At 40.3% G+C, this 27581-nt stretch overlaps 1 protein-coding gene across 2 annotated transcripts in view; it reads right to left on the bottom strand.

Moving 5' to 3' along the window:
* The window catches only part of afap1 (actin filament associated protein 1), a 265294-nt gene that overhangs the window by 65165 nt on the left and 172548 nt on the right, over positions 1-27581 (bottom strand). For both annotated transcript variants that reach the window (XM_048604679.1, XM_048604669.1), the window contains exons 7-8: positions 24215-24307; positions 15348-15435 (exon numbers count right to left, since the gene is read on the bottom strand). In XM_048604679.1, the coding sequence (XP_048460636.1) occupies positions 15348-15435; positions 24215-24307 (181 nt within the window). The remainder of the gene's footprint in view (positions 1-15347; positions 15436-24214; positions 24308-27581) is intronic.

A 27581-nucleotide genomic window follows, 5' to 3' on the forward strand; every position in this document is an offset into this window, starting at 1 on the left:
CGAGACAACAAGGTGCAGGGCTGGATGAACACAGCAGGCCAAGCAGCTAGGCCCGAAACGTCAGCCTTTCTGCCGCTATGATGCTGCTTGGCCTGCTGTGTTCATCCAGCCCTGCACCTTGTTGTCTCTATGCATCTGGTTTATTGTCTTTATTCATACTTTCTGACCTGATTTGTATTTCCAATGTCTGCATTTTTTAAATGCAAGCAATTTTGAAGTGCAAGCACTGTTGTTTTATGAGTGAATGTGATGGCATTCTACATGCAAAGTTATAAGCAACAGAGTTAAGTTTGTTTTAGAAAGGCAGCAGTGATTGAGTGAAGAATGGCAGTAAGACTGACAAAACTTCCTTGTTACTTTCAAACAGACATATGGAATATTTTATGCCCAATTGAACATGTAGATGAGATTTTGATTTAAAATCTGAACCAAAGGATGATACCTTTGATTATGCTACACTCCTTCATCACTTCAATTATATGTCAACACGGATTGAGAGTTCAGGAGTGTGTTTTAAAACTAGCCACAACTTACAGCTTGAGACTTCTACCAACTGATCCAGAAATTGTACCACAGTCTTACTGTCGCATAGCTTAAAAAAAACAACCAATAGGAACTTCAAATGTTTAGGACTGCAGCTGTCAAACGCAAAATACTCGGGCAAAAATGGCTTAACATTCGAACTTGGAAGACCTATTATTCCAACCAAGCCCCACAAGCACTGATCAACGCCTTATAAAAGTCATGAACAGACTTTTGGGAGGATAACAACATTTCAGTCATGGAGCGTGTGAAAGAAAATAGCTTCTCCCATTTGGTAAAAACTCCAAAATGGAATAAAAGCAGAAAGTGTAGGAGACACCCAGCAGGCCTGGCAGCATCAGTGAAGAAAGAAAGAGGGTGCAATTATTTCCTCCCTTGAAATGACGAAGGGGGTGGAGGGCAAATAATTGGGCAGTTGGCCCAAAAGAGGCACTTTATCACCACCTCAGCAATTAGACGCTGGGTAAGAAGCTCCATAAGCAACCTTCTCGACTCACCACTGATTAAGACCCTTAAGTAATTAATTTGTGCTCACGTAAAGACCTCAATTTGCCACTTTACATTTCCAGTTACAATTAAAAGGAACCAGAATTTTAGGCAGAGTTGAAGAAACCAGCCGTGATTCTCTGACCTTTACTCTTTATAATTTTGGTTACCTAGTGGTAACACAAGATTGTTTAATTGATCTGTAATAAACAGCTTAAAAGGCATTAAATTGTACAACCACATTATCATCATATACTCTTTCCCACCACCCTCCACTAAGTAACTAAGTTCATCTATGTTGTCTTGGGACACTGCCAAGTCTCACAACAGCATTGTGCCAAATGGATGAAAACTAGGGGTGGAGCTGTTGCAAGTATCAACTGAAGAGAGTCATCAAGATGGCAAAGAAATAAGTTGGTTGTTGCCCTTGGCACTATGACACAAATGTTTACCTATCATTTTTGAGAGGCACAGTTTGTAAAGAGTTTCACATCCCTTACCCCTAAAGGGAGGGTCAGAAGCTATTCTTATCTATAGGAACACAAATTAACCTATAAAAAACATAGGAAATCCTGCATTGGTTGATTACAAACTACAAATGTACTTACAGTTCACATTTGGTCATAAAGCACACTAAATTGAAATTACAAACATTATCTGTAATGCCAAGATAAACAACCTCTCCCACAAACACCAAAGAAATTCAATTTGGCCCAGAAACACATTCCACACAATGTAGGGGGTTGGTGGGAGGTGGGGGCAAATTTGAGGTTGGGAAACTTGGGAGAACTCACTTCCCAAATGTCCTGCATTTTTTAAACTGCAGGGCTCCTTCAATTTCTTTTCAGTTTTCTGTTCAGAGCCAGACTGAGTGACAAGCAGAAAAGGAATTCTACTTCATAAAGGTCACAGCCAAAATTGGTTAGGACAGAGAGGAGTAGGAGGGAATAAGAGTAACAAGTTTAATAAATAGCTTGTTAGAGTTGGAAGAAGCACACCTCTATCTCCTGCCCCTTGCGAGGTTATGCAGTTTGGCAGGAAGAATCGAGGAGCTGATTATTATTTAAATGGAAAAAGACTGAAGAAAGTTATGGAAAAAGGATCTGGGAGTCTTTGTCCATGAATCACAGAAAAACTAACATTCAAGTTCAGCAGGGAATATGGAAGGCATATGGCATGTTGAGGAGAGATAGCAGTCCAAGCGGAATTCGAGGTGCTGTTCCTGCAACCTGGCATGTTGAGCTTTAGTTCAAAAGGAATGGAATATAAAAGTAGGGAGGTTTTGCTAAAACTGTCTGAGGTACTAGACCACAGCTGAAGACTAGGAACAATCTGGAGATCTTATCTATGTAAAGGCATACTGGTATTATGGGAATTTCGGAGAAGGTTAACTCTGCTGATACCATGTATGGATGGACTGTTTTCTGTGGACAGGCTGAGTAACTGGGCCTGTACTTGGTGAAGAATGAGAGGTGACCTTATTGAAACATAAAAAATTCTTAGGGGATTTGGCAATGTAGATATGGAAAGGTTGTTTCACCTTCTGGAAGAGTTTCGGACCATTGGGCACAATCGCAAAATAACTAACTTATATCCAAAGGATAAAGGGCTCTTGTGGCACAGTGGTAATGTTCCTACTGCTGGGCCACAAGACCCAGGTTCAAGTCACACGTACTCCAAAGTTGTGTAACAAAATCTTTGAACATGGTGATTAGGAATATCTTCAAACAGCATCTTATGGGGCTCCTGAAGTGTAGTGCCAGTGTCCCCACCTCTGAACCAGAAGACCCGAGTTCACATCCCATCTGCTCCAGAGGTGTGTGATAACATCTCTGAATGAATTGAATAGAAATATCCTCAACCAGTGCCTTATGTGGGTTTTATGGTGAAGTAGTAATATCCCAACCTCTGAGCCAGGAGGCCTGGTTTCAAACCCCACCTGCTCCAGAGGTCTGTGATAAAATCTCTGAGCAGTTTCATTAGAAGAGTTATACCAGTTGGATATTAATTAATTCATAAAATTGCCAACTTTTGACACTTGGAACCCTTGCCATAATGCATAACTGAGCAAATATAATCAATAGAAAAACATCTATTTTAGAGGATGTTGTGGGGCAATGTTACTGTCCCTACCCTTGGCCAGGAGGCATGGATTCAAGTTCCACCTGTTCCAGAGGTGCATCGTAACAGGTTTGAGTAGGTTGATTAGAAAATATTAGGTATAAAAGGAAGGAACGCTCTTGTGGTACATTAGTCATGGCCTTGTCTCTGGGCTGGAAGGTGTCCCATCTGCCCTGTTTCATAAAGTGTTTGAACTGATTCATTAAAATAACTATGCCATAGAGTCATACAGCACAGATATCAATCCTTTAGTCCAGCCAGTCCGTGCTGCACATAATCTCAAACTAAACTAGTCCTACCTGCCTGCTCCTGGCAAAAATATGGACTGTTTCACAAATATACATGAGGGCTTTTGTGTTGCAGTTGTAGATTCCTTACCTTGGTTGTTTTTTAAAAATCATACACAAATGTAATTGCTGGTTACTGTGGTATGAAATACAATTCTCTCTCACTTTAAGTAAAGGCTTAGGTGTACTTCCTTCACTGCCTGGCTTTTTGAGTTCAAATGAGCACAAATTTCCTGACTTGGTGATGGGCTTGGAGACAGGAGGACTGGAAAAATAGGGGAAATTTGAAACAGGCCCCAGTGCAATCGGAGCTGGAGACTTTTTCCTGTTATAGGCAAGAATTATGATTGGCAACCTACTGCAAGGCGATGGACAACAAATTTAAATGATTAAGGCCACAACTGGGGCATTAAATTTGGCTCATAGCATTCTGTGACATTTCCCCCCACCACCCCCCCCCCCCCCCGCCAAAAACATCTTCCACAGCATGACCTGTGTGTCCATCATCGTTCAATGTTTAAGTAGACTTGCATATTCATACCATCACAAATGAAATATAAACAACTACTTCTGTTGATATGTTAATATTCAATTTGATTACAATTTCTAACTGCAAGCTAATGGATCAAAGCACTTTTCAATAGTTAAAAAGATGAAGGAGGAGAAGCAAATGTTTTTATAACAGATTTTTCTTAAATGTTCTGTCAGAATTAAAGGCAGATAAATTTATGAGATTGCTGTCAGTCAATAAGCCACATTTCTCTACTATTTATTGAGTGGTCTGTGCAGCAGTCTGAGAGATTTTGGACCTGATGCCCAGTGAATCAATAAGTAAGCAGGCCATAAATTCTGATTATTTGCATTGTCTCTATGTGCAGCTCAACTCAAGCAGGGACTCTTAAATTAATGTGCATTGACGTTTCAACGTCATGCTCCACTAGAGGCAAAAGGCCAGTTCAGAGGAGCTTGACACTGCTTGCTGGAAGCAGAATCCCCATGTTAGAACACCTTTACCTCCTGGGGAATTCCAACTGAAAAATGGGCACACCCCATGAGACATGGCCTTCTTGCCTTGGGCATCATGATCTGAGAAAGATAAATGAAAATTTACAAAGACTACTTAAGCTTTATTGCTACCACATGCCTAATAGAGTCATACAGTCAGTGATATACAGCACAGAAACAGACACTTTGGTCCAACTCATATATGCCACTAAGATATCCTTTATAAATCTAGTCCCATTTGCCAGCATTTGGCTCATATTCCACTTTAACCCTTCCTATTCATATACCCATCCAGATGCCTTTTAAATGTTGTAATTGTACCAGTCTCCACCACTTCCTCTGGCAGTTCATTCCATACACACACCACCCTCTGCGTGAAAATGTTGCCCCTTAGGTCCATTTAAAATTTTTCCCCTCTCACCTTAAACCTATACCCTCTAATTTTGGACTCCCACACCCCTGTGAAAAGACCTTGCCTATTTACCCTATCCATATCCCTCACGATTTTATAAACCTCTATAAAGGTCACTCCACAGCCTCTGACCTCCAGGGAAAATAGCCCCAGCCTATTCAGCCTCTCCCTATAGCTCAAACCCTCCAACCCTGGCAACATCCTCGTAAATCTTTTCTAACCCTTTCTAGTTTCACAACATCCTTCCTATATTGCATGCAGTATTCTAAAATTGTCTGAACCAACGTCCTGTACAGCAGCAACATGAACTCCCAACTCCTATACTCAATGCACTGACCAATAAAGGCAAGCATACCAAACACCTTCTTCACTATCCTGTCTACCTAACATAATGATTGTCTTATTTCAGGACAAACAGTACCAAAAGGTATCCTGGAGACATCCAAGATCAGGGCATTGGCACCAGTTGGATCTGGTCATCACGAGCTGGGACTCTGAATAGTATTCTCAATACATGCAGATACCACAATGCTGTGATACAGATCACTACTGTTGTGTGCCAGGTTAGGATACAACTCAAAGTTTCTTCATCCCAAGTAGAAATGCCATGTCCATATCACGGTTAACCACACGGTCTACTGAGATAAAAATCCAACAGTACTTGTTTCTATTAACTACCAGCTAGAATAACAATCTTACACATTATGGGAAGCAAAAACTGAAAAATGCTGACTGGTTAGAGGCTGACATCACTGTGATGGAATTAGTCATTGAAGCCAAGTGATCCGCTCACAGTAGAAAGATCCAAGCAAGACTCAGAGCATGAAGAACTGCTCAAAGTAAGTTCAGCAGACAGCTAGGCAGTTTGCCAGCAACTACTGCTCATAACCTTGCCAGAATATCCAGATGTCCTTTGGTAACAATGATAGGGGGACATATGAAGGTATCAACAGGTCCATCCACAAGGAAAACAGATCCAGCAAAAACAAGCAGGAAAGACCATCACAAACTGTTTAAACTGTTTGATAGAGTTGGTGGAACTCTATCTTGAACTATACTGTAGGGAAGACACTGCAACGGAGGAAACTCTAGACACCATAGAAAGTCTGACTATCATGGAACAGCTGTGTACTGAATCCACAGTGGATGAGGTTACTAAAGCTACTGACCTCTTGCCATGAGCATAGCTCCAGCTGCTGATTCTATATTTCCTGAAGTCATCAATCACAAGAGACCAGCACTCCTGCAACAACTACACTAACTTCCCAGTCTCTGGGAGGGTTCAGGCACTGGCCCAGGATACATGCGATGCAAAGAATCTGACCCTATTAAAGAATAAAGGTGACCCCAGCAATTGCAGCAATTATCGCAGCATCTTGCTGCTGAGCATCATGGAAGGAATATTCAGCCATGCCTGTCTGAGATCCAAGACAAAGATATACCAAGTCCTCACTGGAGGCTTGCTCTATTCTGATGATACCACATTAGCATTTCATATCATGGAACACCTTCTCGCGCACCTGCAAAGAACTTAGTTTGAGCGCAAGCATGAGGAAGGAAAATGTCATGGTCCAGAATATTGTTATACTGCCACTATCAGTGCTGAAAATATGGTAGTGGAAGTTGTTGGCAGTTTTACATATCTATACTCCACAATTGGTACGTTGGCTCAGTGGTTAGCACTGCTGCCTCACAGCGCCAGGGACCCAGGTTTGATTCTAGCCTTGGATGACTATCTGTGTAGAGCTTGCACGTTCTCCCAGTGTCTGAATAGGTTTCCTCTGGGTGCTCCGGTTTCCTCCACAGTCCAAAGATGTGCAGGTTAGGTGGACTGGCTATGCTAAACTGTCTGTAGTGAGTAGGAATGTGCAGGCTAGTTGGATTAGCTATGGGAAATGCGGGAATAGGGTAGGGGTCAGGCTGTGAGTGGAATGCTCTTTGGGGGGTTAGTGCAGACTCATTGGGCCAAATGACCTCTTTCTGCACTGTAGGAATTCTATGATTCTATAATCACAATTAAAGTGTCACTCGATGCTGAAATTAATGCACACATCAAAAGCTGTAGCTGTTGTGTCCAAGCTGAATAAAAGAACAACAGTAACTTGACTAAGAATACCCAGCTGCTAGTCTACCAGCACATCTCCATAGAAATAAGATGTAGGCAACATATAGTAGGCAGGAGAAAAGGCTGACCAGTTGCAAACATCGTGGTCTCAGACTTATCCTCAGCATCTCTTTGCAAAACAAGATTCCCAGTTCAGAGGCCCTGCAGTATGCTAAGCTCATCATCATAAATTCATTGCTAAGCCAGTGATGTCTGCACTAGCTTGGCCTTGTTCATCAGTTGGATGAATACTTAATATCTAAAGTCCTTCTGTATGGTTGACTCGCCACTGGAGCACAACCACTTGGGTAAGCACACTTCAACTACAAGGACACCTGCAAGCAAGTTACAAAGATGTCAGATACTGATACTGACAAATGGGAAACAGTGGCTGATTGAAATGACCTCTGGCGGTTGCCCTTTTGAAAGAACATTGAAAGAAACAAACAGAAATGAAAACTCAGCTGTCCATGAAGAGGGAGAACACAGGCCAATGAATTGTGCACCTCCTCGGTCTACTTTCTTCAGCAAATATAGCAGAGACTGCCACTCTAGAGTGGGGCTTCCAAGTCCCAGCAGATGATGCTTAATAGAGTAGATCATTATGGCATAAACCATTGTTTCACAAGACAGAAGTCTGCCAATAACAGTAATGTAGTTTCACACTGTGGTCGACATCAGTTTACAATGAATGAGCCTTAGGCTATTGAACATAAAAAGCAAAATACACAAATTCTGCCCAACAGATATACTTAGTGAAAAATCAGGGAGCAAAGAGGTTTACATCCCATATTCTCAAGAGAGTCAGGAGGCAGAGCTGAGTATGGTGGCGATCACCAAGGAAAAGGTGCTAGAAAAACTAATTGGCCTGAAAGTGGATAAATCACCTGGACCATGTGGCCTTCACCCCAGAGTTGTAAAGGAGATAGCTGAAGAGATAGTGGAAGCGTTAGTGGTGGTCTTTCAGAAATCGCTAGAGTCAGGGAGAATCCCAGAGGACTGGAAAATTGCTAGCATGACACCCCTGTTTAAAAAGGGAGTAAGGCAAAAGACAGAAAATTACAGGTCGATTAGGCTAACCTCGGTCGTGGGTTAGATTTTGGAGTCCATTATGAAGGATGAGATTTCTGAATGTTTGGAAGTGTATGGTAAAATAGGGCAAAGTCAGCATGGTTTCATCAAGGAGAGGTCATGCCTGACAGATCTGCTAGAATTCTTTGAGGAAGTAATGAGCAGGGTAGACCAAGGACAGCCAATGGATGTTATCTATCTGGACTTCAAGAAGGCCTTTGACAAGGGGCCGCACAGGAGGCTGCTAAGTAAGATATGGGCCAAGGTGTTGGAGGCAAGGTGCTAGCATGGATAGAAGATTGGCTGTCTGGCAGAAAGGAGGTGATCAAGGGGTCTTCCTCAGGATGGCAGCCAGTGACAAGTGGTGTTCTGCAAGGGTCAGGGTTGGGGCCACAACTTTTCACTTTATATATTAATGATCTAGATGAAGAAACTCTGGGCATTCTGGCTAGGTTTGCAGACGATACAAAGATAGATGGACGGACAGATAGTATTGAGGAAGCGGAGAAGCTGGAGAAGGATTTGGACAGGTTAGGAGAGTGGGTAAAGAAGTGGCAGATGGAGTACAACGTGGGAAAGTGTGAGGTCATGTACTTTGGTAAGAAGGATAAAAGCATGGACTATTTTCTAAATGGGGAGAAAATTCAGAAGTCTGGTGCAAAGAGACTTGGGAGTTCTCGTCCAGGATTCTCCCAAGGTAACCTCGCAGGTTGAGTCAGTAGTCAGGAAGGCAAATGCAATGTTGGCATTTATCTTGAGAGTACCTGAATATAAAAGCGGGGATGTACTACTGAGGCTTTATAAGGGCCTGGTCAGGCCACATTTGGAGTACTCTGTGCAGTTTTGAGCCCCATATCCCAGGAAGGATGTACTGGTCCTGGAGCAGGTTCAGAGGAGGTTCACGAGAATGGTCCCAGGAATGAGAAGCTTAACATATGAGGAACATTTGAGCACTCTGGGGCTATACTCATTGGAGTTTAGAAGGATGGGGGCGGGGGGGTGGCGGTGGGATTTAATTGAAACTTAGAATACTGAATGGCCTAGACAGAGTGGATGTTGGGAAGATGCTTCCATTGGTAGGAGAGACTAGGACCCGAGGGCACAGCCTTAGAGTAAAGGGAAGACCTTTTAGAAAGGAGATAAGGAGAAACTTCTTCAGCCAGAGAGTGGTGAATCAATGGAATTCACTGCCACACAAGGCTGTGGAGGCCAGGTCATGGAGTACATTCAAGACTGAGATAGATAGCTTCTTGATTAATCAAGGGGGTCAAGGGTTATGGGGAGAAAGCAGGAGCATGGGGTTGAGGAACTTATCAGCCATGATTGAATGGCAGAGCAGACTTGATGGGCCGAATGGCCTAATTTCTGCTCCTATGTCTTATGGTCATCTGGTCAATTTTGTCAGATTTAGTGAACAGTTTTAATTGAAATGTAAAATAGCCAACAATTTTCTCAGCATAGAACTTTAACACCAGTTGGCTCAAAACAAAATGACTTCTGGTGCTGCTCAATGCCGGTAGAAAGTGGAAGGAGTTCCTGAATATAATTTCACTAGAAGAAGATCAAGCAAAATGTAGCTTTAATTCTTGGTGCACAGACCATAGCAGTAGAACAGTTGGCTCTGGATAAGGTAGCCATTACTACATTATTCAACTTGAAAAGTCTAGAATGGGCAAAAGTAGCTAGAACAGAAGTATGAGTGAGCTCAGCAGTGGCAGATGGTTTGAAGATAAGGAGTTGTAAGTTTCAGAGACTCAGAGATTTTTAAGTAAAGTGATCACAAGGCCATCTTTAAACTTAGGACAGAGAAACATTAATACTACATAAATAATATGATGATCATGATATATACAATGATGGAAGGGAGATTAGGCAGGTTAGGGAACTCCACCTCTAACTTACAATATTCAGCAAGGTCTATTTGTAGATCTCTTTCTTCCAGGGCAACTATTTAGGATATTCTCTGGACTGATGATTTAACTGCTTGGAGTGCTACTGGTCCCTCCAACTAACTGGATATACCTCCTTTACAAGGAAGTAGTGCAGACGTCAAGGGCGTAGGTACATACTTATTGGAGTGTGAGAATTAATACATTATCTGCACAGGATGGACTACAAAATACAAAGATTGTGGCAAATATTCCCTCCTACAAAATATGTAAGAAACAAAGGACTTTCCTCTTTCATCTCCCCTAAGTGTGGAGAGACAATATGATGAGAAATGATAGCTACACAATATAGGAAGTCAACTCAGAACTGCAAATTCCATTTCCTTATGCATCAATGTGCCCCCACAGTGGAAAAGCCTGTGAATCTTCAGTCAGCTGAAGACTCACCTAGCCTGACAGATGTCATCCTTTATTCTGGGCAGCCACTAACAATGAAATTAAATTCAATGCAGAGAAGTGTAAGTGCTTTACACAGGGATTTTAAAAAATATCCAGGAAGGCACTGTTGCTTGAATGAAAAGAAAACACTGCGCATGAAATATGACATGACATCTGGAAGGGTTCAGAACAACATTGCAGCTGTTGTAGGATACAGATTAAAGCAATCAAAACTGAGGGTGCAAAGAGATTGAATTGTAAGAAATGACTGCGTAGATTGTGGGTATTCTCACTGGCCAAGTGAAATAAAGACAGATATTCTTGCTGATTTTAGAATTTTGTGGGAAGCTAGGCAAGAGGTTGCTGGGCCCCTTGCTGAGACATTTCTATCATCGATAGCCATGGATGAAGTGCTGGAAGACTGGAGATTGGCTAATGAGGTGTCATGATTTAAAAAAGGCTGCAAGGAAAAGCCAGGGAACTATAGACCAGTGAGCCTTACATCAGTGGTGGGTAAGTTGGAGACGATTCTGTGGGACAGCATTTACATGCATTTTGAAAGGCAAGGACTGGTTAGGGATCGTCAACATGACTTTGTGCATGGGGAATGGGGTCTCACTAATTTGAATTTTTTGAAGAGGTGACAAAGAAGATTGAAGGAGGAAGAGCGGTAGATGTTGTCTACATGGACTTCAGCAAAGCATTCACCAAGGTTCCACATGGTAGACCCATTAGTAAAGTTAAATCACATGGGATCCGGGGGAGTTAGCCAATTGGCTAAAATGACTTGAAGGTAGGAAACAGAGGGTGGTGGTGCAGCGTTGTGTTTTGGACTGGAGGCTTGTGACCAGCAGTGTGCCACAAGGTTCAGTACTGTTTTACTTCATGCATATAAATGACTTGGATGTGAATGTAGGAGATATGGTTAGTAAGTTTGCAAGATGACACCAAAATAGGTGGTGTCGCAGATGGCAAAGAAGATTATCTCAGAGTACAATGGGACCTTAATCAAATGGGCCAAAGGGCTTAGGAGTGGCAGATGGAATTTTATTTAGATAAATGTGAAGCGTTGCATTTTGAGAAGGCAAGTCAGGACAGGACTTACACAGTTAATGTAAGGTCCTGGGGCATGTTGCCAAACAAAGAGACCTAGGGGTGCAGATTCATAGTTCCTTGAAAGTGGAGTCGCAGATACAGGGTGGTGAAGACAATGTTTGGCGTGCTTGTCTTCATTCATCATTAAATTGAGTATAGGGGTTGGGATATCATGTTGCAGTTGCATAGGACATTGGTGAGACCACTTTTGGGACACTGCATACAATTCTGGTTGCCCTCCCAAGGAAGGATGTTGTTAAACTTGAGAGGGCATAGAAAAGATTTACAAGGATGTTGTTGGGACTGAAGTATTTGAGATATAGGGACAGCTGAATAGGCTAGGGCTTTTATCTCTGTAGCATAGGAGACTGAGGGGTGACCTTATAGAGGTTTATAAAATCAAGTGCATGTATAGGGTGAATAGCCAAGGTCTTTTTCCAAGGGTGTGGGAGTCCAACACTACAGGACATAAGATTTAAGGTGAGAGGGGAAAGATTTAAAAAGGACCTAAGAGGTATCTTTTTGACACAGAGGGTGGTGTGTGTCTGGAGCGACCTGCCAGAGGAAGTGGTGGAGGCTGGTACAATTACAACATTTAAAAGGCATCTGGATGGGTACATGAATAGAGGGATATGGGCCAAATGCTGGCAAATGGGGCTAGGCCAGATTGGGATATATGGTCAGATGAGTTGGATTGAAGGGTCTGTTTCTGTGCTGTATGACTTTGTGCCTATGTCTCTTCAGTTCTAAACAGACAGAAAATGTCAACTTTGACAAAGAATTTCACCTTGTTCACACATTAGAATATGGAGGACATGTCTGTGCCTGGGTATTAAATTCAAAAATAATCAGAAACACTGGCTCCATTATTTAAGGAGAGCATGTAAGAGTATGGGCAGCAGAGAACAGAGGAAAGCCAATGATTACCACGGATAGGGAAAGCACTGAATGTAATGGAACGTTATCATCAAATTTTTATTCCCTTTCCCACATGGCAGCCAGCTAGATTGAGAGATTGCTTGACTTCCAGGTAGGAAAGCCAACAACAGAATGTCACAACCAGGGAGACTGAGACGAAGAGAAAGATTGTGGGTCAAGGGAGAGGGTTGGGCAAGGTCAACTGGTTTCAAGGCAGGAGATGTGGGATCATGGGCTGGAGAAAACAGACAGGTCAATGGAGCAAACAGGAGTCCCCACGATTTGAAGAAGGTTTTCTTGAGGGTTTGGGGGGGACACACCTGCTCCTGGAAAAACTCAAGCAGATCAAGCATACCTGGGGAGAGTGAAACAGGGTGATGAAATGGACTGACCAGTTCTGACAATATGTTTACAATGTTTCTTTCTCCATAGATGCTGCCAGGCATGCTGATTATTTCCAGCACTTTTTATTACAGACAACCAGCATCACCAATAACTTCGCTTTTGCACGTACTAGTCAGATTTTGGTCTATCTTCATCCCACTGTTACATGTACAGTTAAGGATGATAATTAAATAACTCATGTAGTATTTCAAATGAATATTACTTTTTCTCAAGTACTTGTGAAAGGTGTTGGTTTGACTACAGCCAAGCTTCACAGTTCTGGTTGACAATTGAAATGGGAGGCAATCTGATCTTCCTGCAGTTTCTATCCCCAGCAGAATCACTGTGCTGAATAAGTAACAAGAGACCCAAGATCAAGACAATCAAGACTGACGAGGCAAAATTAGAAGTTTACCTCATACAGAGGAAACAAAGCCTTGAATGCCTTAAGCTAATACGGCGGATGTGAAAAATACATTAGAAAGTCAATTTGATCTTCGAAAAGGAAGTCTATAAAAGGAAATAGAGAACAGCAAGGAAGTGGAACTGAAGGAGACAACGCCAGTTGGTGATTTAGAAATAGTCAGGTGGACTGAAAGGTGTCCTTTTGTATTGCAAGCATCAGGATTTTATAATGGTAATCACTAGAGGATAAACATGAAAGTTCAGATGGCTTTCTCTCTTTAGGGCCACTTAATCATCAACAAACACTGCTGAGCTCCTGCTATTCTTTAACAAAATAACCAGCCAAGTCATTTTAAAGCTCTAAGGAAATAGCAGGGAAGTAGGTCCAATTAAGGAATTATTTCAAAATTCAGCAACAATGGGTGAAATAGCCCCCTTCTGCACTGTAGCAAATGGAGTTAAAACAGCTATTTTGTTTTTAACCAACAACTTTGACATTTTATTTAACTTTGGAAATGCTGCCCAGAATCTTGCAGTCTCTGTCCCCAATGGATCAATACGCCAATCCATGGAGCATGGTAACTTTTGTATCTTGTTCTGACTGAAAATATAATTACAATTGAAATTTTGGCCACCCTCAACACATGTTTCATTAGGGAAAACAGTGCTGTTGGTAACTTCTCTTTCAAAACATGCTTCCTTAAATATATAAACTTTGGTGTGATAGTAGCCCCGACGTTATTAAAATATTTTTGAATCAAGTAAAATAAAGCTGCAAATACCAAAAATTTTAAAAAGTCAAAAATTGTTGGGAATACAGAGATGATTTTTTTCACGTATGTACAGAGAATTGCAAGTTAAAAATTTGAATTAGGAGCCACTTTCAGAATTGAAAGCTGAAAGAAATACTACCCTTGTGGTAAATAAAAGGAAGAAGGAAAAAAATTTCCAGATGCAGAGCGGAAATTCATGTGGTTGAGTGAACTAGATTAGAAAAATAAGAAGAAATTCTGAATAGCAAAGATAATTTAAATGAGGCAGTGGAATTTTTTTTAAAAAACTAAAAAGAATGGGCAAATAACAATGGTAAAGAACAACAAAATGTGGGTCATTCACCCAGTCTACAAGATCCAAATATCTGCGTTGGTGCTGGAAATTTAATACACATGTTAAGTGTGGGTAGGAGCCCTTTCCTCCTGAATTGTTTCTCAACCGTTCTTCCATCTAACAGTTCCTGCTCATCCTCCCAGGGAAAAATACAATTCCAACACCACATGTACATCTACTATGTAAGGGGATTAGCATCTGGTGCGTATTAGACCTCTGACACACTCTTCAGACCCTCATGCCCTCACACACAGTTTGTAAATGTTATAATTCAAACTTATTCTGGACATTAAGAACATAACATTCTTGTCACTTCAACTAAATACAGTTTTAAGACCAGCAATGCTCTTTGAAAGTTAAAACATTGACTTGAATTTCACCCAGTGACCAGTGAGTAAAATGACACAAGGCAGTCAAACGCCATTTGGATGATATGACTGTACAAACTGAATTCTGCTGTATTTCTGAGAATGTCAGCAGAAATATGCATGGAGTGCAATAGTAAACAAGGGTTGGAATAATGGACCTCCACAAAGTTCCTCAGCTTGACACCTTGTCAAAAAAAAAAGGTGCAGCTTCAGAAACAAGACAGTTGAATGGGGAACATCTGGGTCATCATGTTTAAAACTATCAAATGAGGCGAATGATGCAGGACTGATCATACGTCTTGCCCTGGCCATCACTATTCATGGCAGCTACTTGTCACAATTTTTAAACAATTTGCCTTATGAGAAGCTATTCATCCACCTTTGACAAGAACCGGCGAATAAGCATTTCAGCCAATACAAAGACAGTGAAAGAACTTTCTGAAAGGAAAGGAAACATTTCAAACTTATTAAAATGTCATGATATAATAAAATTTGCACAACAAAATAGTAAAAGCTGTTTTGAGATTTGAAATAAGACAGAACTGATTTGGTCACAGCATGAACATTTCTGATATTCAGCTGTTTTTCTTTATGCAATACGAAGAAAGAACACAAGATGAAGAAGGTAACTATTATAAAGGGATGAGAAAATGAATGGCAGCTTAACAGTATTGATTGACATTGACTGAAATATGATTATATACATGGACTTACCATGGTCTTTACTATCTGCTGTTGCAACATGGTTACCATTTTCCAAATGCCCTTCACCATCTGAATTTGGCTTATCGGCAGATAATTTCTGCAAAAGTGAATCAGAGACGATCAATTTTCTACAGCTGCTAACTCAAAAAACAACTCTACTGATTTCCTCCAAATGAAATCTTTGGGAATGATTTCTTCTTGTGCCTATGCACAGCATAGCATGGGAGGAATTTTCCCGGTTGGTATTTCTAGTAAAATTTCTGTGGATTCTTTAAAATCACTGCAGAAATAGGACTCCTGAGTACTCATCAGAAAATGGCAAATACCTCATTGCACTGGGCCACAGAGCTTTGAAGATTTATGAGTTGACCTTGTCAGGAACACAACTTTCATTCTAGCCTTAGATGGCTTTTGGGAAGGGGAGGTGGGGGAAACAGTGCAAGGGACAGGGTTGAGGACAGAATCTCTTTGCACCAGAAGTTCCCATTTCTCCAACTCAATCAGCTTAGGGCTAAAGGCAATGAGACACAGAATAGACGGCTGTGGATGGGGAATGGACAACTGTGGATGGGGAATGGCAGTGGGAGGGTAGTCAAAAAGAGTAAGGGCCCAGGCGAGTGGAGGTTTTCAAAAAGAAAGTTGAAGATTTATTTTAGAAGTTCAGACTGACCCGTCTCCTCTTTGAACGAAACTCAGAGGGACAATTTTCTCTCTCCCCATTGGCAAATAGAAGCTGAATTTACCAGTGGCTCACGCAGGAACAGAATGGAGGTGTTAAAGGAATTTCCTGATTGTCTCGGAATCCCGTGAAAATTAGATCCTTTCCCACAACATAAGTTACCACCTTACTTCCTTTTCAAAAATAGTTTCTCCTCTTCCACATCAGAATCCAGGCCTAGTTCCCCAGGTGTTTCCACACCCAAAATTGATGCGGCAGGTATGCATGGTTCTGCTCAGCTTTCTGGTTCCAGTGCCCCACTGGTTGCATTCCAAAGGAGAGGGCATGAGAGTCCTGGTCTGGAATTCTACATCCTTGTCCATATTCCATTTCACACCACTAACATAAAAACACTAACATTCACAAGCAAACACACGGGGGAAGGCCAGGATCTGGTATTGTATATTCCAGTATAATAAAGCTATCTGCTCCTCTCCAGCAGGAGTTCAAATGAGGATGACTTGATTATTAGCCTCCTTTGCAGCTCTCTGCCTGTCTACTTCTACGCCAGGACAATTTGTACTAAGAATATAATGTGCATGACATGGAGCTGGTGTGTTAAGAGTTTATTGATACACTATTATACGATATATCATGCTGGCAGATTCTGAATTCACATAGCAACCTTTATAACATACTATGACTTTCTTTCTCAGGTGGATTGGCTATGCTAAATTGCCCATCGTGTCAAGGGTGGGAAATACAGGGATGGTGTATGGCGTGGTTCTGGGTGGGATGCTCCTCAGAGGGTTGGTGAGGACTTGATGGGCCAAATGACCTGCTTCCACACTATAAGGATTCTATGATTCTAAGATTACACTTAACATAATTCGACCTGCATTTGTCTTCCTGTGGTAGGATCCAATGCTAAACCCAATGTTTTATTTTCAACATGGACCCATTTAGTTTCTACCAGAGATATTAGATAAGGATAAGAATTAGAAACTCCTCTAATCTTATTCTCTATTTGAAAGCTAGATGCATGGAAGCCAATTTAGCATTCACATCACCTTCCAGTCAAATCTACCAATTTAGCTTAGACTAGAGGTATTTTGAGCTGGATTTTCCTATATAGTGCCATGCAGTACATTTATCTATTAAGCTATGGAGAAATTCCCAATGGGGGTATGCTGATGAAACCACAGTTTTCCATTCAGGTTTACATGAGACTGTCCCTTTTGATAAATCTGCTGAAATCAGCAGCTGAACTCACTGTGTGAAGAAATTACAGGAATCACAAGTACAGTTCACATTATCCACTGGAGACATGGATAAGAAATAACGTGTTGCTTTTAATGCACACCTGACAGAACCAAAACAATACATACAATTTAAAGAAATTACACATGTGTAAAATAAAGAGCAGGAAAGGTCCCACATCTATCAAGCTTCCATGATCCAGACATACTGCAGCCACACACGAAACCACTGACTCACCCCTCTAATCACAATCTCCTGCGAGAGACAACAGAAAAGATAAAGTCAAAAGGTCAATTTAGGAAAACACTGGGATATTTCTTTGTGACTCCCTTAGGCAAAATTCCAGGATACCGCTGTAACCTATAAATCCTTCTAATCCCAGCTAACTCATGACATGCTCTTTATAATTGGAAGTGCCCTCCTCTTCAAAGAGCTCGTCCAGATCCCTTCTGAATGGTATTTACCATACACAATTCACCTGATTTAAATCAATGAAGTGAAATTCTGGTAAGTAAAGGAAACTAGTTGAAGATCCTCCCAACCAGGTTGACACCTCTGGGTTTGCCCAGGCACTATTTAATTTCTAGATGATAGAAACAAAAATTTATTCCAGCAATAACCGTCTCAACATGAAGCCCTGTGGGATGGAACTGATGACTATTCTTATATCAACCTACTAACAGTGAAATCTCTCCGTTGATCTATCCACAACAGTATTAGACACCCTTTCCAACTGCTATAAATGCAACATTTTATTGAAGGCTTCTGGAAAGCAGGATATTGTGCCATCACACGTGTCAAGATTATTATCACCCTTATTTTATTGCACAGTATTTAAAGTACAGGCACTTTAGCCCAACAGATACATGTCTGTGTTTCATTCTGCACATAAGCTTCTGCTCACCCTTCTTTATTTAACCCCATTAATATTCTCCCTGATCTATCATTTTAATTATTTACTGTGCCTAGTTCTGGGCTCCATCAAGCAGAAACATCTTTATGCACACCCTAATAAACCTTTTGACAATCTTAAAGGCCTTTATTGACTCACCCCTCTCTCTCTTTTCTTGAGAAAAGAGCTACACCCTGATCAATCGATCCTCACATATGTGACTTCTCAGCTATGGTATCATTTTCATGAAGCTTTGTTCAGTCTTCTCCAGGAACATGGCCCCATAGTGTCAAGAGTTGCGCAGGCTAGGTGGATTAGCCATGGTAAACGTGGCATAACAGAGATAGGGTGGGGGGGATTGGATCTGGGTGGGAAGCTCTTTGGAAGATCAGTGCACACTCGATGGGCTGAATGGCCTCATTCCGCACTGTAGGGATTCCATAATTCTAAAAATCTATGACCTTTCTAGTGATCAGAACTTCTCAGTACTACAAGTGTTCTCTAAGGATCCATACAAGATAAACATAGAGTCATAGAAGTTTACAGCACAGAAAAAGTTCCGTTGGCCCATTGAGTTTACCGTAGTCAAAACCAACCACTTAACTACTCTAATCCCATTTCCTATCACTTAGCCCATAGCTTTGTAAGCCTTGGCAGCGCAAGTGTATACCTAAGTACTTTTTAAATGTTATGAGGGTTTCTGCCTCTACCATCCTTATAGGCAGTGAGTTCCATATACGCACCACCTGGTGGGTGAAAAAATCTTTTGTCACATCCCATCTAAACCTCCTGCCCCTTACTGTAAATCTATGCCCCATGTCATTGATGCCCCCAACAAAAGGGAAATAGTTCATTCTTGTCTACCCTATTCATGCCCCTCATTATTTTATACATCTCAATCATGACCCCTCACAGACTCTGAAGGAAAACAACCAAGATGGGTCCAGACCCGAAACATCAGCTTTCCTGCTCCTCTGAAGCTGCCTGGCCTGCTGTGTTCATCCAGCTCTACACCTGGTTATCTCAGACTCCAGCATCGGCAGTTCCTACTATCTTCCAGTCTATTCAATTTCTCTTCATTACTAAAACCCGCCAGCCCAGGCAACATCTTGGAAAATCTCCTCTGCACCTTCTCCAGTGCAAACATATCCCTCCTATAACGTGATTCCAGAATCGCATACAACACTAGTTATGGCCTAACCAACATTTTATGCAGTTCCAGCATCATCTCCCCGCTCTTCAACTCAATGCCTTGGCTAATAATGGCATGTATCATATATATCTTCTTACCATAACTTCTACACTTTTCAATGACATTCCTCTTTAAAAAATGAAAATCAGTGCTTCGTCTGCTTTTTAAAAAATAGTCTTATTAACCTTCATTTAGCAATTTGAGTATCTGATTCCAGATTTCTTTTTAAAGAGAAGTCTAATTAGGCTGCAATAACATTGCAAATGCTTTGCTAATGATCTCCAAACTCTCCTAGTGCTTATAAACTGCATCCCTTATAATGCCTCTTAAAACTGCCATAGACATTTCCCAGGAAAAAAAAAATCCTCTTAAATATTACAAGCAAATGAACTTCACACCAATCCAATGGCATTAATCCACAACTCAAAGAACTTTTATGTATAGTAAGTAACGGTTCACAGAATGACTGGGACCTGAATATTCAAGGGTACAAGAAATTTTAGGACTAGAAGTCAGAAAAAGGTCAAGGGATAGTTCTGTTAATTAAGCATGGCATACATTCAATAGAGATTACTTTAGAGTCATACAGCATGGAAACAGACCCTTTGATCCAACTCATCCATGCTGACCAAATTTCCCAAAACAAACTAGTTCCACTTGCCTGCATTTTGTCCATATCCCTCTAAATCTTTCCTATTTATGTACCTGTCCAAATGTCTTTTGAATATTCTAAGTGTACCTGCACCAACCACTTTGGCAGCTTATTCCACATACAAACCACCTTCTGTGTGAAAGAGTTGCCCCTCAGGTCCCTTTTAAAAAACTTTCTCCTCTCACCTTAAAAATATGTGCCCCTTAGTTTTGAACTTCCTCACCCCAGGGAAAAGACCTTTGCTATGCCCCTAATGATTTTGTAAACCTCTTTAAAAGGTCACCCTCAACCTCCACACTCCAGTGGAAAAAAGAAATCGCAGCCTATTCAGCCCATCCTTATAACTCAAACCTTCCAGTCCTGGCAACATCACAGTAAATCTTTTCTGAATCCTCTCCAATTTAACAATATCCTTCCAAAACTGGGGCAACCAGAACTGGCCACAGTACTCCAAAAACGGCCTCATCAACCACCTCAACATGACACCCCAAATCCTATACTCAAAGGTCTGAGCAATGAAGGCAAGTGTGCTAAACGCCTTCTTAACCAACCTGTCTACCTGCGACACAACTTTCAAACCAAAAAATAGCAAAGGTAAGAACTCAGTCATGGGAGTGGTTTGCAGACTCTATTAGTAGCCACACTGCAGAATAGAGTACACAGGAAGAAATAATGGGAACTTGTGAGAAAGGTACTGCAATACCTTTGAGTGGGTCACAATTTCAAGGTGAGAGGGGAAAAATTTAAGGGAGATATGCATGGAAAGTTCTTTATGCAGAGGGTGGAGGGTGTCTGGAACGCGTTGCCAGTGGAGGTGGTAGAGGTGGGCACGATAGCATCATTTAAGATGTATCTAGACAGATACATGAAAGGGCAGGGAGCAGCAGGCTACAGATCCTTGGAAAGTAGGCAACAGTTTAGATAGAGGATCTGGATCGGCGCAGGCTTGGAGGACCTGTTCCTGTGCTGTAATTTTCTTTGTTCTTTTGTTCTTTGTTCTTTGATTATTCTTCGTATTGATTGGACAAATCACATTGGCAAAGATAGTCTAGATAATGAGTTCAAAGAGCATATTTGGAACGGGTTTCTTAAATCAGTACACTCTCCAGCTAATCAGGGAGCAAATTGTGTGATATCTGGTAATATGCAATGAGACAGGATTAATTAATTGCCCCACAGTGAAGTGCTCTTATGCAGCAGTGATCATAATATAATTGAATTTCACAGTAGTTTAAGAGAGAGAAGAGTGAATCTAAGGCTAGTGTTTTAAAATTGAATAAGGAAAATTACGGGCATGAAGATGGGGCTGGCTAAAATGAACTGTGAACTTAGGTTAAAGGATAGGTCAGTAGAAGTGCATAGGCAGACCTTTATGAAGAAATTTCAACCTACTCAAAAGACACATTCCAGTGAGCAGAAGTACCCTAAGGAAAGGAAGGAACACCCCTGGCTAACTAAAGATTGTATAAAATTGAAAGAAACTGAATATGCTTCTGCAAAACTCAGTGGAAGGTTGAAAAATTGGACAGAATTTAAAGGACAGTGAATATTAACTACAAGGTTAATAAGGGGGAGAAATTAGATCAGAAGAGAAAGCTAGTTAGAAATATAACAAATTTTAAGTGTCTCTGCAGGTACATAAAAGGAAAAGAGATATTATAGTGAATGTTATCTGTTAGACAGTCTGTGAAATAAATAATGGAAATTAAGGATGTGGGAGAAGAACTGAAAGATATTCCAAACCTGTCTTCATTGTAGAGAATACAATATCATCCCAGAAATTTGTGAATCAGTAGGTGAATGGGAGGGACGTTCTACAGAATCTATGGAACTTGAAACAATTATAATCAGCATTGAAAAGATACTGTGAAAATTATCAGAGCTAAAAGCTGACAAGTCCCTAGATCCTGGTGGACTTGACCCTAGACTCATAAATAAAAGTGGCTGCTAAGATAATAGATGCATGTTTTATGCTTTTCTAAAATTCCCTACTGTGGATAGTGGATTGGTGAGCTAATAGGAAACAGAACATAGACATAAAAATGGGTCAGTCAAGTTGGTAAGATGTGCTACAGGGATCAAAATTGGGGCCTCAACTGTTCACAATTTATATCAATGACTTGAAATGAAGGTACTGAATTTACAATCACTAAATCTGCTGATGATACAAAGATAGGCAGTAAAGTAAGTTGCCAAGAGGACAAAAGGAGTCTGGAAAGAGATATATACAGATTAAGTGAGTGGACAAAAGCTTCTCACTTTGACAGGAGGAATACAAAGGCAGCATAATACTGAAACGGAAAGAGATTGCAGAACTCTATGGTACAGAAGGATCAGGGTGTCCAAATAAATGAATTACAAAAAGGTTAGTATGCAGGTGACTAGGAAAGCGAATAGAATGTTGTTGGTTTTTGCAAGGGAATGTAAAATTATGGATATTTCCTGTGGAATAAAGAATATCAGAAATGTGCTCAACTTATCTTTATAGATTTCTCAGTCGAAATGCTTAACACTTCCTTAGGCCAAGTACAATTAAAATACGAGGCTTTTTATATGGAACGTGCACAATTTGTTTTTCTTTTCCATACTTCTCAAAAAAAAACTAAAGTTGAACCAATTCGAATCTATGACTGGAGTGAAGGAGATAAAAAACAGAACACAAAGGGAAAAATATACAAAAGGGAAAGGACTATGTAAATAAACAGAAATAAAGAGCCACAAATTAATGATAATGGACATGACCAAGGTAATGGACAAAAACAAATGTATATACACAGCAGCAACTGAAGAGAGAAAAAAGAAAATAAGTTTTGCTCTCAAATGGCAGCATCATGAAATATCAGCCATTTTATTCACAGACATCTAGATTTCTGCTCAATACATACAAACATTGAAAAGAAAAGCAGAAGTTTGCCATTCAGCCCTCTATTCGATACGTTCATGGTGGATCATCTACCTTAGTACCTTAGCTCCCAATTTTTCCCCCATACCTTTGATTTCTTCAGCTCTAAGAACTAGATCTAACTCCTTCTTGAAAACATTCAATGTTTTGGCATCGATTGCTTTCTGTGGAAGAGAATTCCAAAGGCTCTCTGGCTGAAGAAATTTTTCCTCATCTGAGTCCTAAATGGCATGTCCTGTATCCTTAAGCTGTGACTCCTTGTACTGGACCCTCCAGTCACTAGGAACATTCTTCCTACATTTATGCTGTCTAGTCCTGTTAAAACTCCCCTCTCAATCTTCTAATCTCCAATGAACATAATCCTAATTGATCCAGTCTCTCTTCAGATATCAGTTCTGCCATCCCAGGAATCAGCCTGATAAATCTTTGTTGCATTCCCTCCATTGCCAGAACATCCTTCCTCAGATAAGTAGATCAAAATTGCACACAATATTCCAGGTGTGGTCTCACCCTGTACAATTGCAGCAAGACATCCCTGCTCATGTACTCGAATCCTCTCATTATGAATGCCAAAATGTTATTTGCCTTCTTCACCGTCATCTGCACCAGCATGCTTACCTTCAGCAATTGATGTACAGGACACTCAAGTCTTGTTGCACTTACCCCTTTCCCAATCTATCACCATTCAGATAATAATCTTCCTTCCTATTTTTGCGAACAATGTGGACAACTTCACATTTATCCACATTATACTTCATCAACCATGCGCGTGTCTCTCACTAAACTTGCTCAAATCACACTGACGCATCCTCCTTCACAATTTACCATCACACTCAGCTTTGTGAAGAAAACACCCAGAGAAACGAGGGTTAGAAGTTGAACCGGATTTAAAAATAAGTGTTCTCAGGATAATCAGCAAGGCATCTAGACCAAGATGATGCAATACTCAGGGCAGAAAGTCAGACTTGACAATTGCATCTCAGTATTCCTGTCCCTGATCTACATTCCTAGCTTCTAAGGCTGTGTGTGGAGAGAGAGCTCTGAACTTATCCTTGGAATTTCATACCTAGCCTCAGAAAGGACACAAGTATAACTTCTTTGGTTAACTAGGACTTATTCTTTATTTCTTCAAGAGATGGTCGATCATTTGAATTTTAAATCTCTGAATCAATTCAAAATTAACAAATTAATGGGAATAGACAAGTTAAATATGTACTTTCAAATAGACCCCTTTGCACTCCACCTCTTCCCTCCCCCCAAAGGGTGTATAACCAGTAGCTAGGCCTGGCAAGTGGCATTAGGAAATCTGCAGGACATTACCTTTTCCAGTTCTGCTTTGTTGACAGGAACTATTGTCATGGATCCATCTGTTTCAGTAGTTACATTGCAAAGTACAACGACATCTTTTATTACCTAAAAATAACATGAGAAAGCAATAAAATATACAGTTGCTTAATAGTTGTAAATTATAGAGGCCAATGTTCTGATATGAAACTAAGTAGTGATTTACTGTAATTGACTTATTTCAGCCAGAAGTGGTAAGGAAAAATATCACCTCAATTCAAGAGAATTTTGGAATATAAAGAACAAAAGGGTACAAGTTCTCAATAGGTTTTCTAATCATTGTTTGTTTTTAAAACAAAGCTTTTGGAAAACCAAGAGCTCTGTTGTTACCACAGTCTTTTGAAATAGCTTATGATTCATTCAACTTTGGATCAAATAAATACAAACACATCCTAAAGCTTTAGTGACTGAGGGGTTGATTATAAATAGCTTTGCTTTTATAATTTTTTTTTTCACTTTGGTATATGGAAGGGGTGTTCTCTCAAATTTGTCAATGCTTTCTTTAAAAATATAATTGAGTAGTTGTTTTTTTTACATTTTGAACCACAATTCAGCTAGATATCTTTGATATACTAATGAAAGTTGTACGTTGATTTGTAGAAAATAATTTGACTTGTCTCTTTTCAAATACATGCTTAATATGTGATGACAGTGCTCAGAAATCACCATAATACTCATATCAAGCAATATTAAACCACTCCAGATCCTTGCAGGTAGAAATGCTTTTTGTATTAGTACTAAATAAAAACACTGGACACAAATCAAACTGATTATTTTTCTGACACTGAACTTTTGAAATATGAATTTAATACCACGACTTAAAATCAGCCAATCATGGTGCACCTTGTAGTAACAGTGATTTCACACTTCACAATCACCTACGTTGCTGACTAATTGATAGGAATGCAAGTGTTGTTCATTCAACAAAAGAAAAGAGAGAGCAAATGAGACAGTAATAGAGTAAACAGAAGCTTTTAAGACCAACCCTGACAGGAAGTATGAAAAATGTTACACATTATAAAAGAGATCACTGAGGTAGTATCATAAACATTCTGATATCATTTTATTTCATTGTTATATGGTCAGGCTGGCTCACTATGCTGTATAAGCTGCTGGTCACAATGAATGTTGCTGCCATTTTAAGTGCAGGAAGCTAAAGGGTCCAATCTGTAGAGGAAAACCACTTATTGGTCCAACTGGAAAGAATCTCTTGTAGTAAACAGGATATAGTTTATTGTACTCAACAGGCAATAAAGTAGTTTTGAAATGTAGTCACTGTTGTAATGTCAGAAACATAGCAGCTAATGTGCTTACAACCAACTCTCTCAAACAATTTTGATTTTTTTTAAAAAGACAAATATTAGCTAGAACACGAGGGATAATTCTCTCACTCCTCTTCAAAATAATTCATTGGAATTTGTCTGTTCCCGTGAGGGTAGATAGGACATCAATTTAGTACCTTATTTGAAATACAGCACCTTTGACAGAGCAGCACTCCCTCAGAACTGCAATAGAGCATCAGTCTTGATTTTTCTACTCAAGTCCTGCAGTGGAACTGGAACCAGAACCCAAAACCTTTTGATTCAGAAGCGTGATTGCAACAAACTAAGCTGATGAACTGTTATAGAGATAGTGAGGTGAGGATATAAACACAAGGAGGAGAATTTTAAATTGGAGTTTTGCAGCAAACTTAGGTCAGCATACACAGGGTGACAGGTAAACAAAACTTCATGTGTGGTTGGATCCAAGGAGTAGGATTTTAGCTGAGCTGCAGTTTACAAAGGGCACAGAATAGGAGGCCATTCAGCCAAAATAGCACTGGAAATAGAAAAAAAACGAGTGGACAGCAATATAGATGTGTTGCTTATTCTGCATGGAGAGATTGCCCAGAAGTGTCCCACACCCAGTATGTGATTTTCAGCAGAAAAACAGGCTTGTTCACGTACATGGGAGTCGCCCTTTGTGAATGTGACTGTTGCAGATGACAACAGGAAGCAAGACAAGATTACTAGCTCATGCCATTGTATCAGACCTGAGAAAAAATAAGCACACAAAAAGGGAAAATATGGACCATGCTGACTTTGGATCATTACCTATTGCATGCTGAGGAAATTAAATAAAGAATAACGTAATTCAATTGCTTTGACATCCTGAATTTAACAGGAAAACACAGCACAAACTGTGAAAACAGTACAGTCCAGAGAAAGAAGAAAAGTGGTCTTTTTGGAACACTCTATCCCAATCCAGTTTGTATTTTAGGTCAAAAAAACTATACTTGATCTCCACACGAGACTTCCCACACAACTTTCTAATTACATTACAGGCAGCCAACATTATTAAAGAAATATACCCTGTAGGTCTGTGATAACACTGTACCTCATCGTTACTGGCCACAATACTGATGTCTTCCAGTGACTGGACCAAACACCAGCAATTATGGACTTTGTGCAATGAGTGAAAAAATTCAGTCTACCCCATCAGATATTTAGTATTGGCTGCTGAACTCATTTTACAGAATAATGTTATACTCTTTGAAGCAAAATACTTGATTCGGATAATTCAGTTCTCAGAACTTCAATACAGAGTCTACATACATTCAATTATAGAAATACCTTGATAACCAACGATCATTATAAACTGTAACAAATGGCAATGGACAATGATGATTCATCAGTTTGCACCCAAATCTTCATTTGTCACTGGTCAGCATTCATGGTCCCAACTTTTCGTAGGACATTCGTCTCTATAGAAGTATAATTTTTGTCTAGAAGTGGAGTGTGTGTTGTGGAAACAGAATTTATTGGGGGATTAGGTTCAAAATAGGCCAACAAACTGGACCGCAACCCCCAAGGAAAGAATTAAAATATAAACATTGAGGGCTTTTCACAGGGTTCTATAAAATTTACAAAGACAGATGAGCTCTGGAAGAACAGTCACAGTAGACTGTCTCATGCAACTTGGATGCATTTCCTGCTGATCCCACAAACTCCAGCAAGATTAGTGTAGGGGGACACCAACAATCACAATCACATGAACCACCAGGATTGTGCGCTGTGGATTTTGGGGCGATTGTCTTTTTGATCCTGCAATTGAAGAAGAGGTATAATTCATGGAAATATAATTGTATAAAGTGAATTAACATATAAGCAGGAGGAATGATCTGCATTCTATTTTGCCTTATTGATTCGTAGAATAGCAGTCCAGGAGGCGGCTATTTGGCCCACTGAACCCACACTGGCTCCAATGAAGAACGATTCAATTATTACCACTTACTCACTCTTGCCCATGTGTTATAATTTCTCCTTTAATTACATAAAAAATTCACATCTAAAAGCTCCTACTG

Source organism: Rhincodon typus, chromosome 1 (assembly GCF_021869965.1).
Source record: "Rhincodon typus isolate 14 chromosome 1, sRhiTyp1.1, whole genome shotgun sequence".
Lineage (NCBI taxonomy): Eukaryota > Metazoa > Chordata > Chondrichthyes > Orectolobiformes > Rhincodontidae > Rhincodon > Rhincodon typus.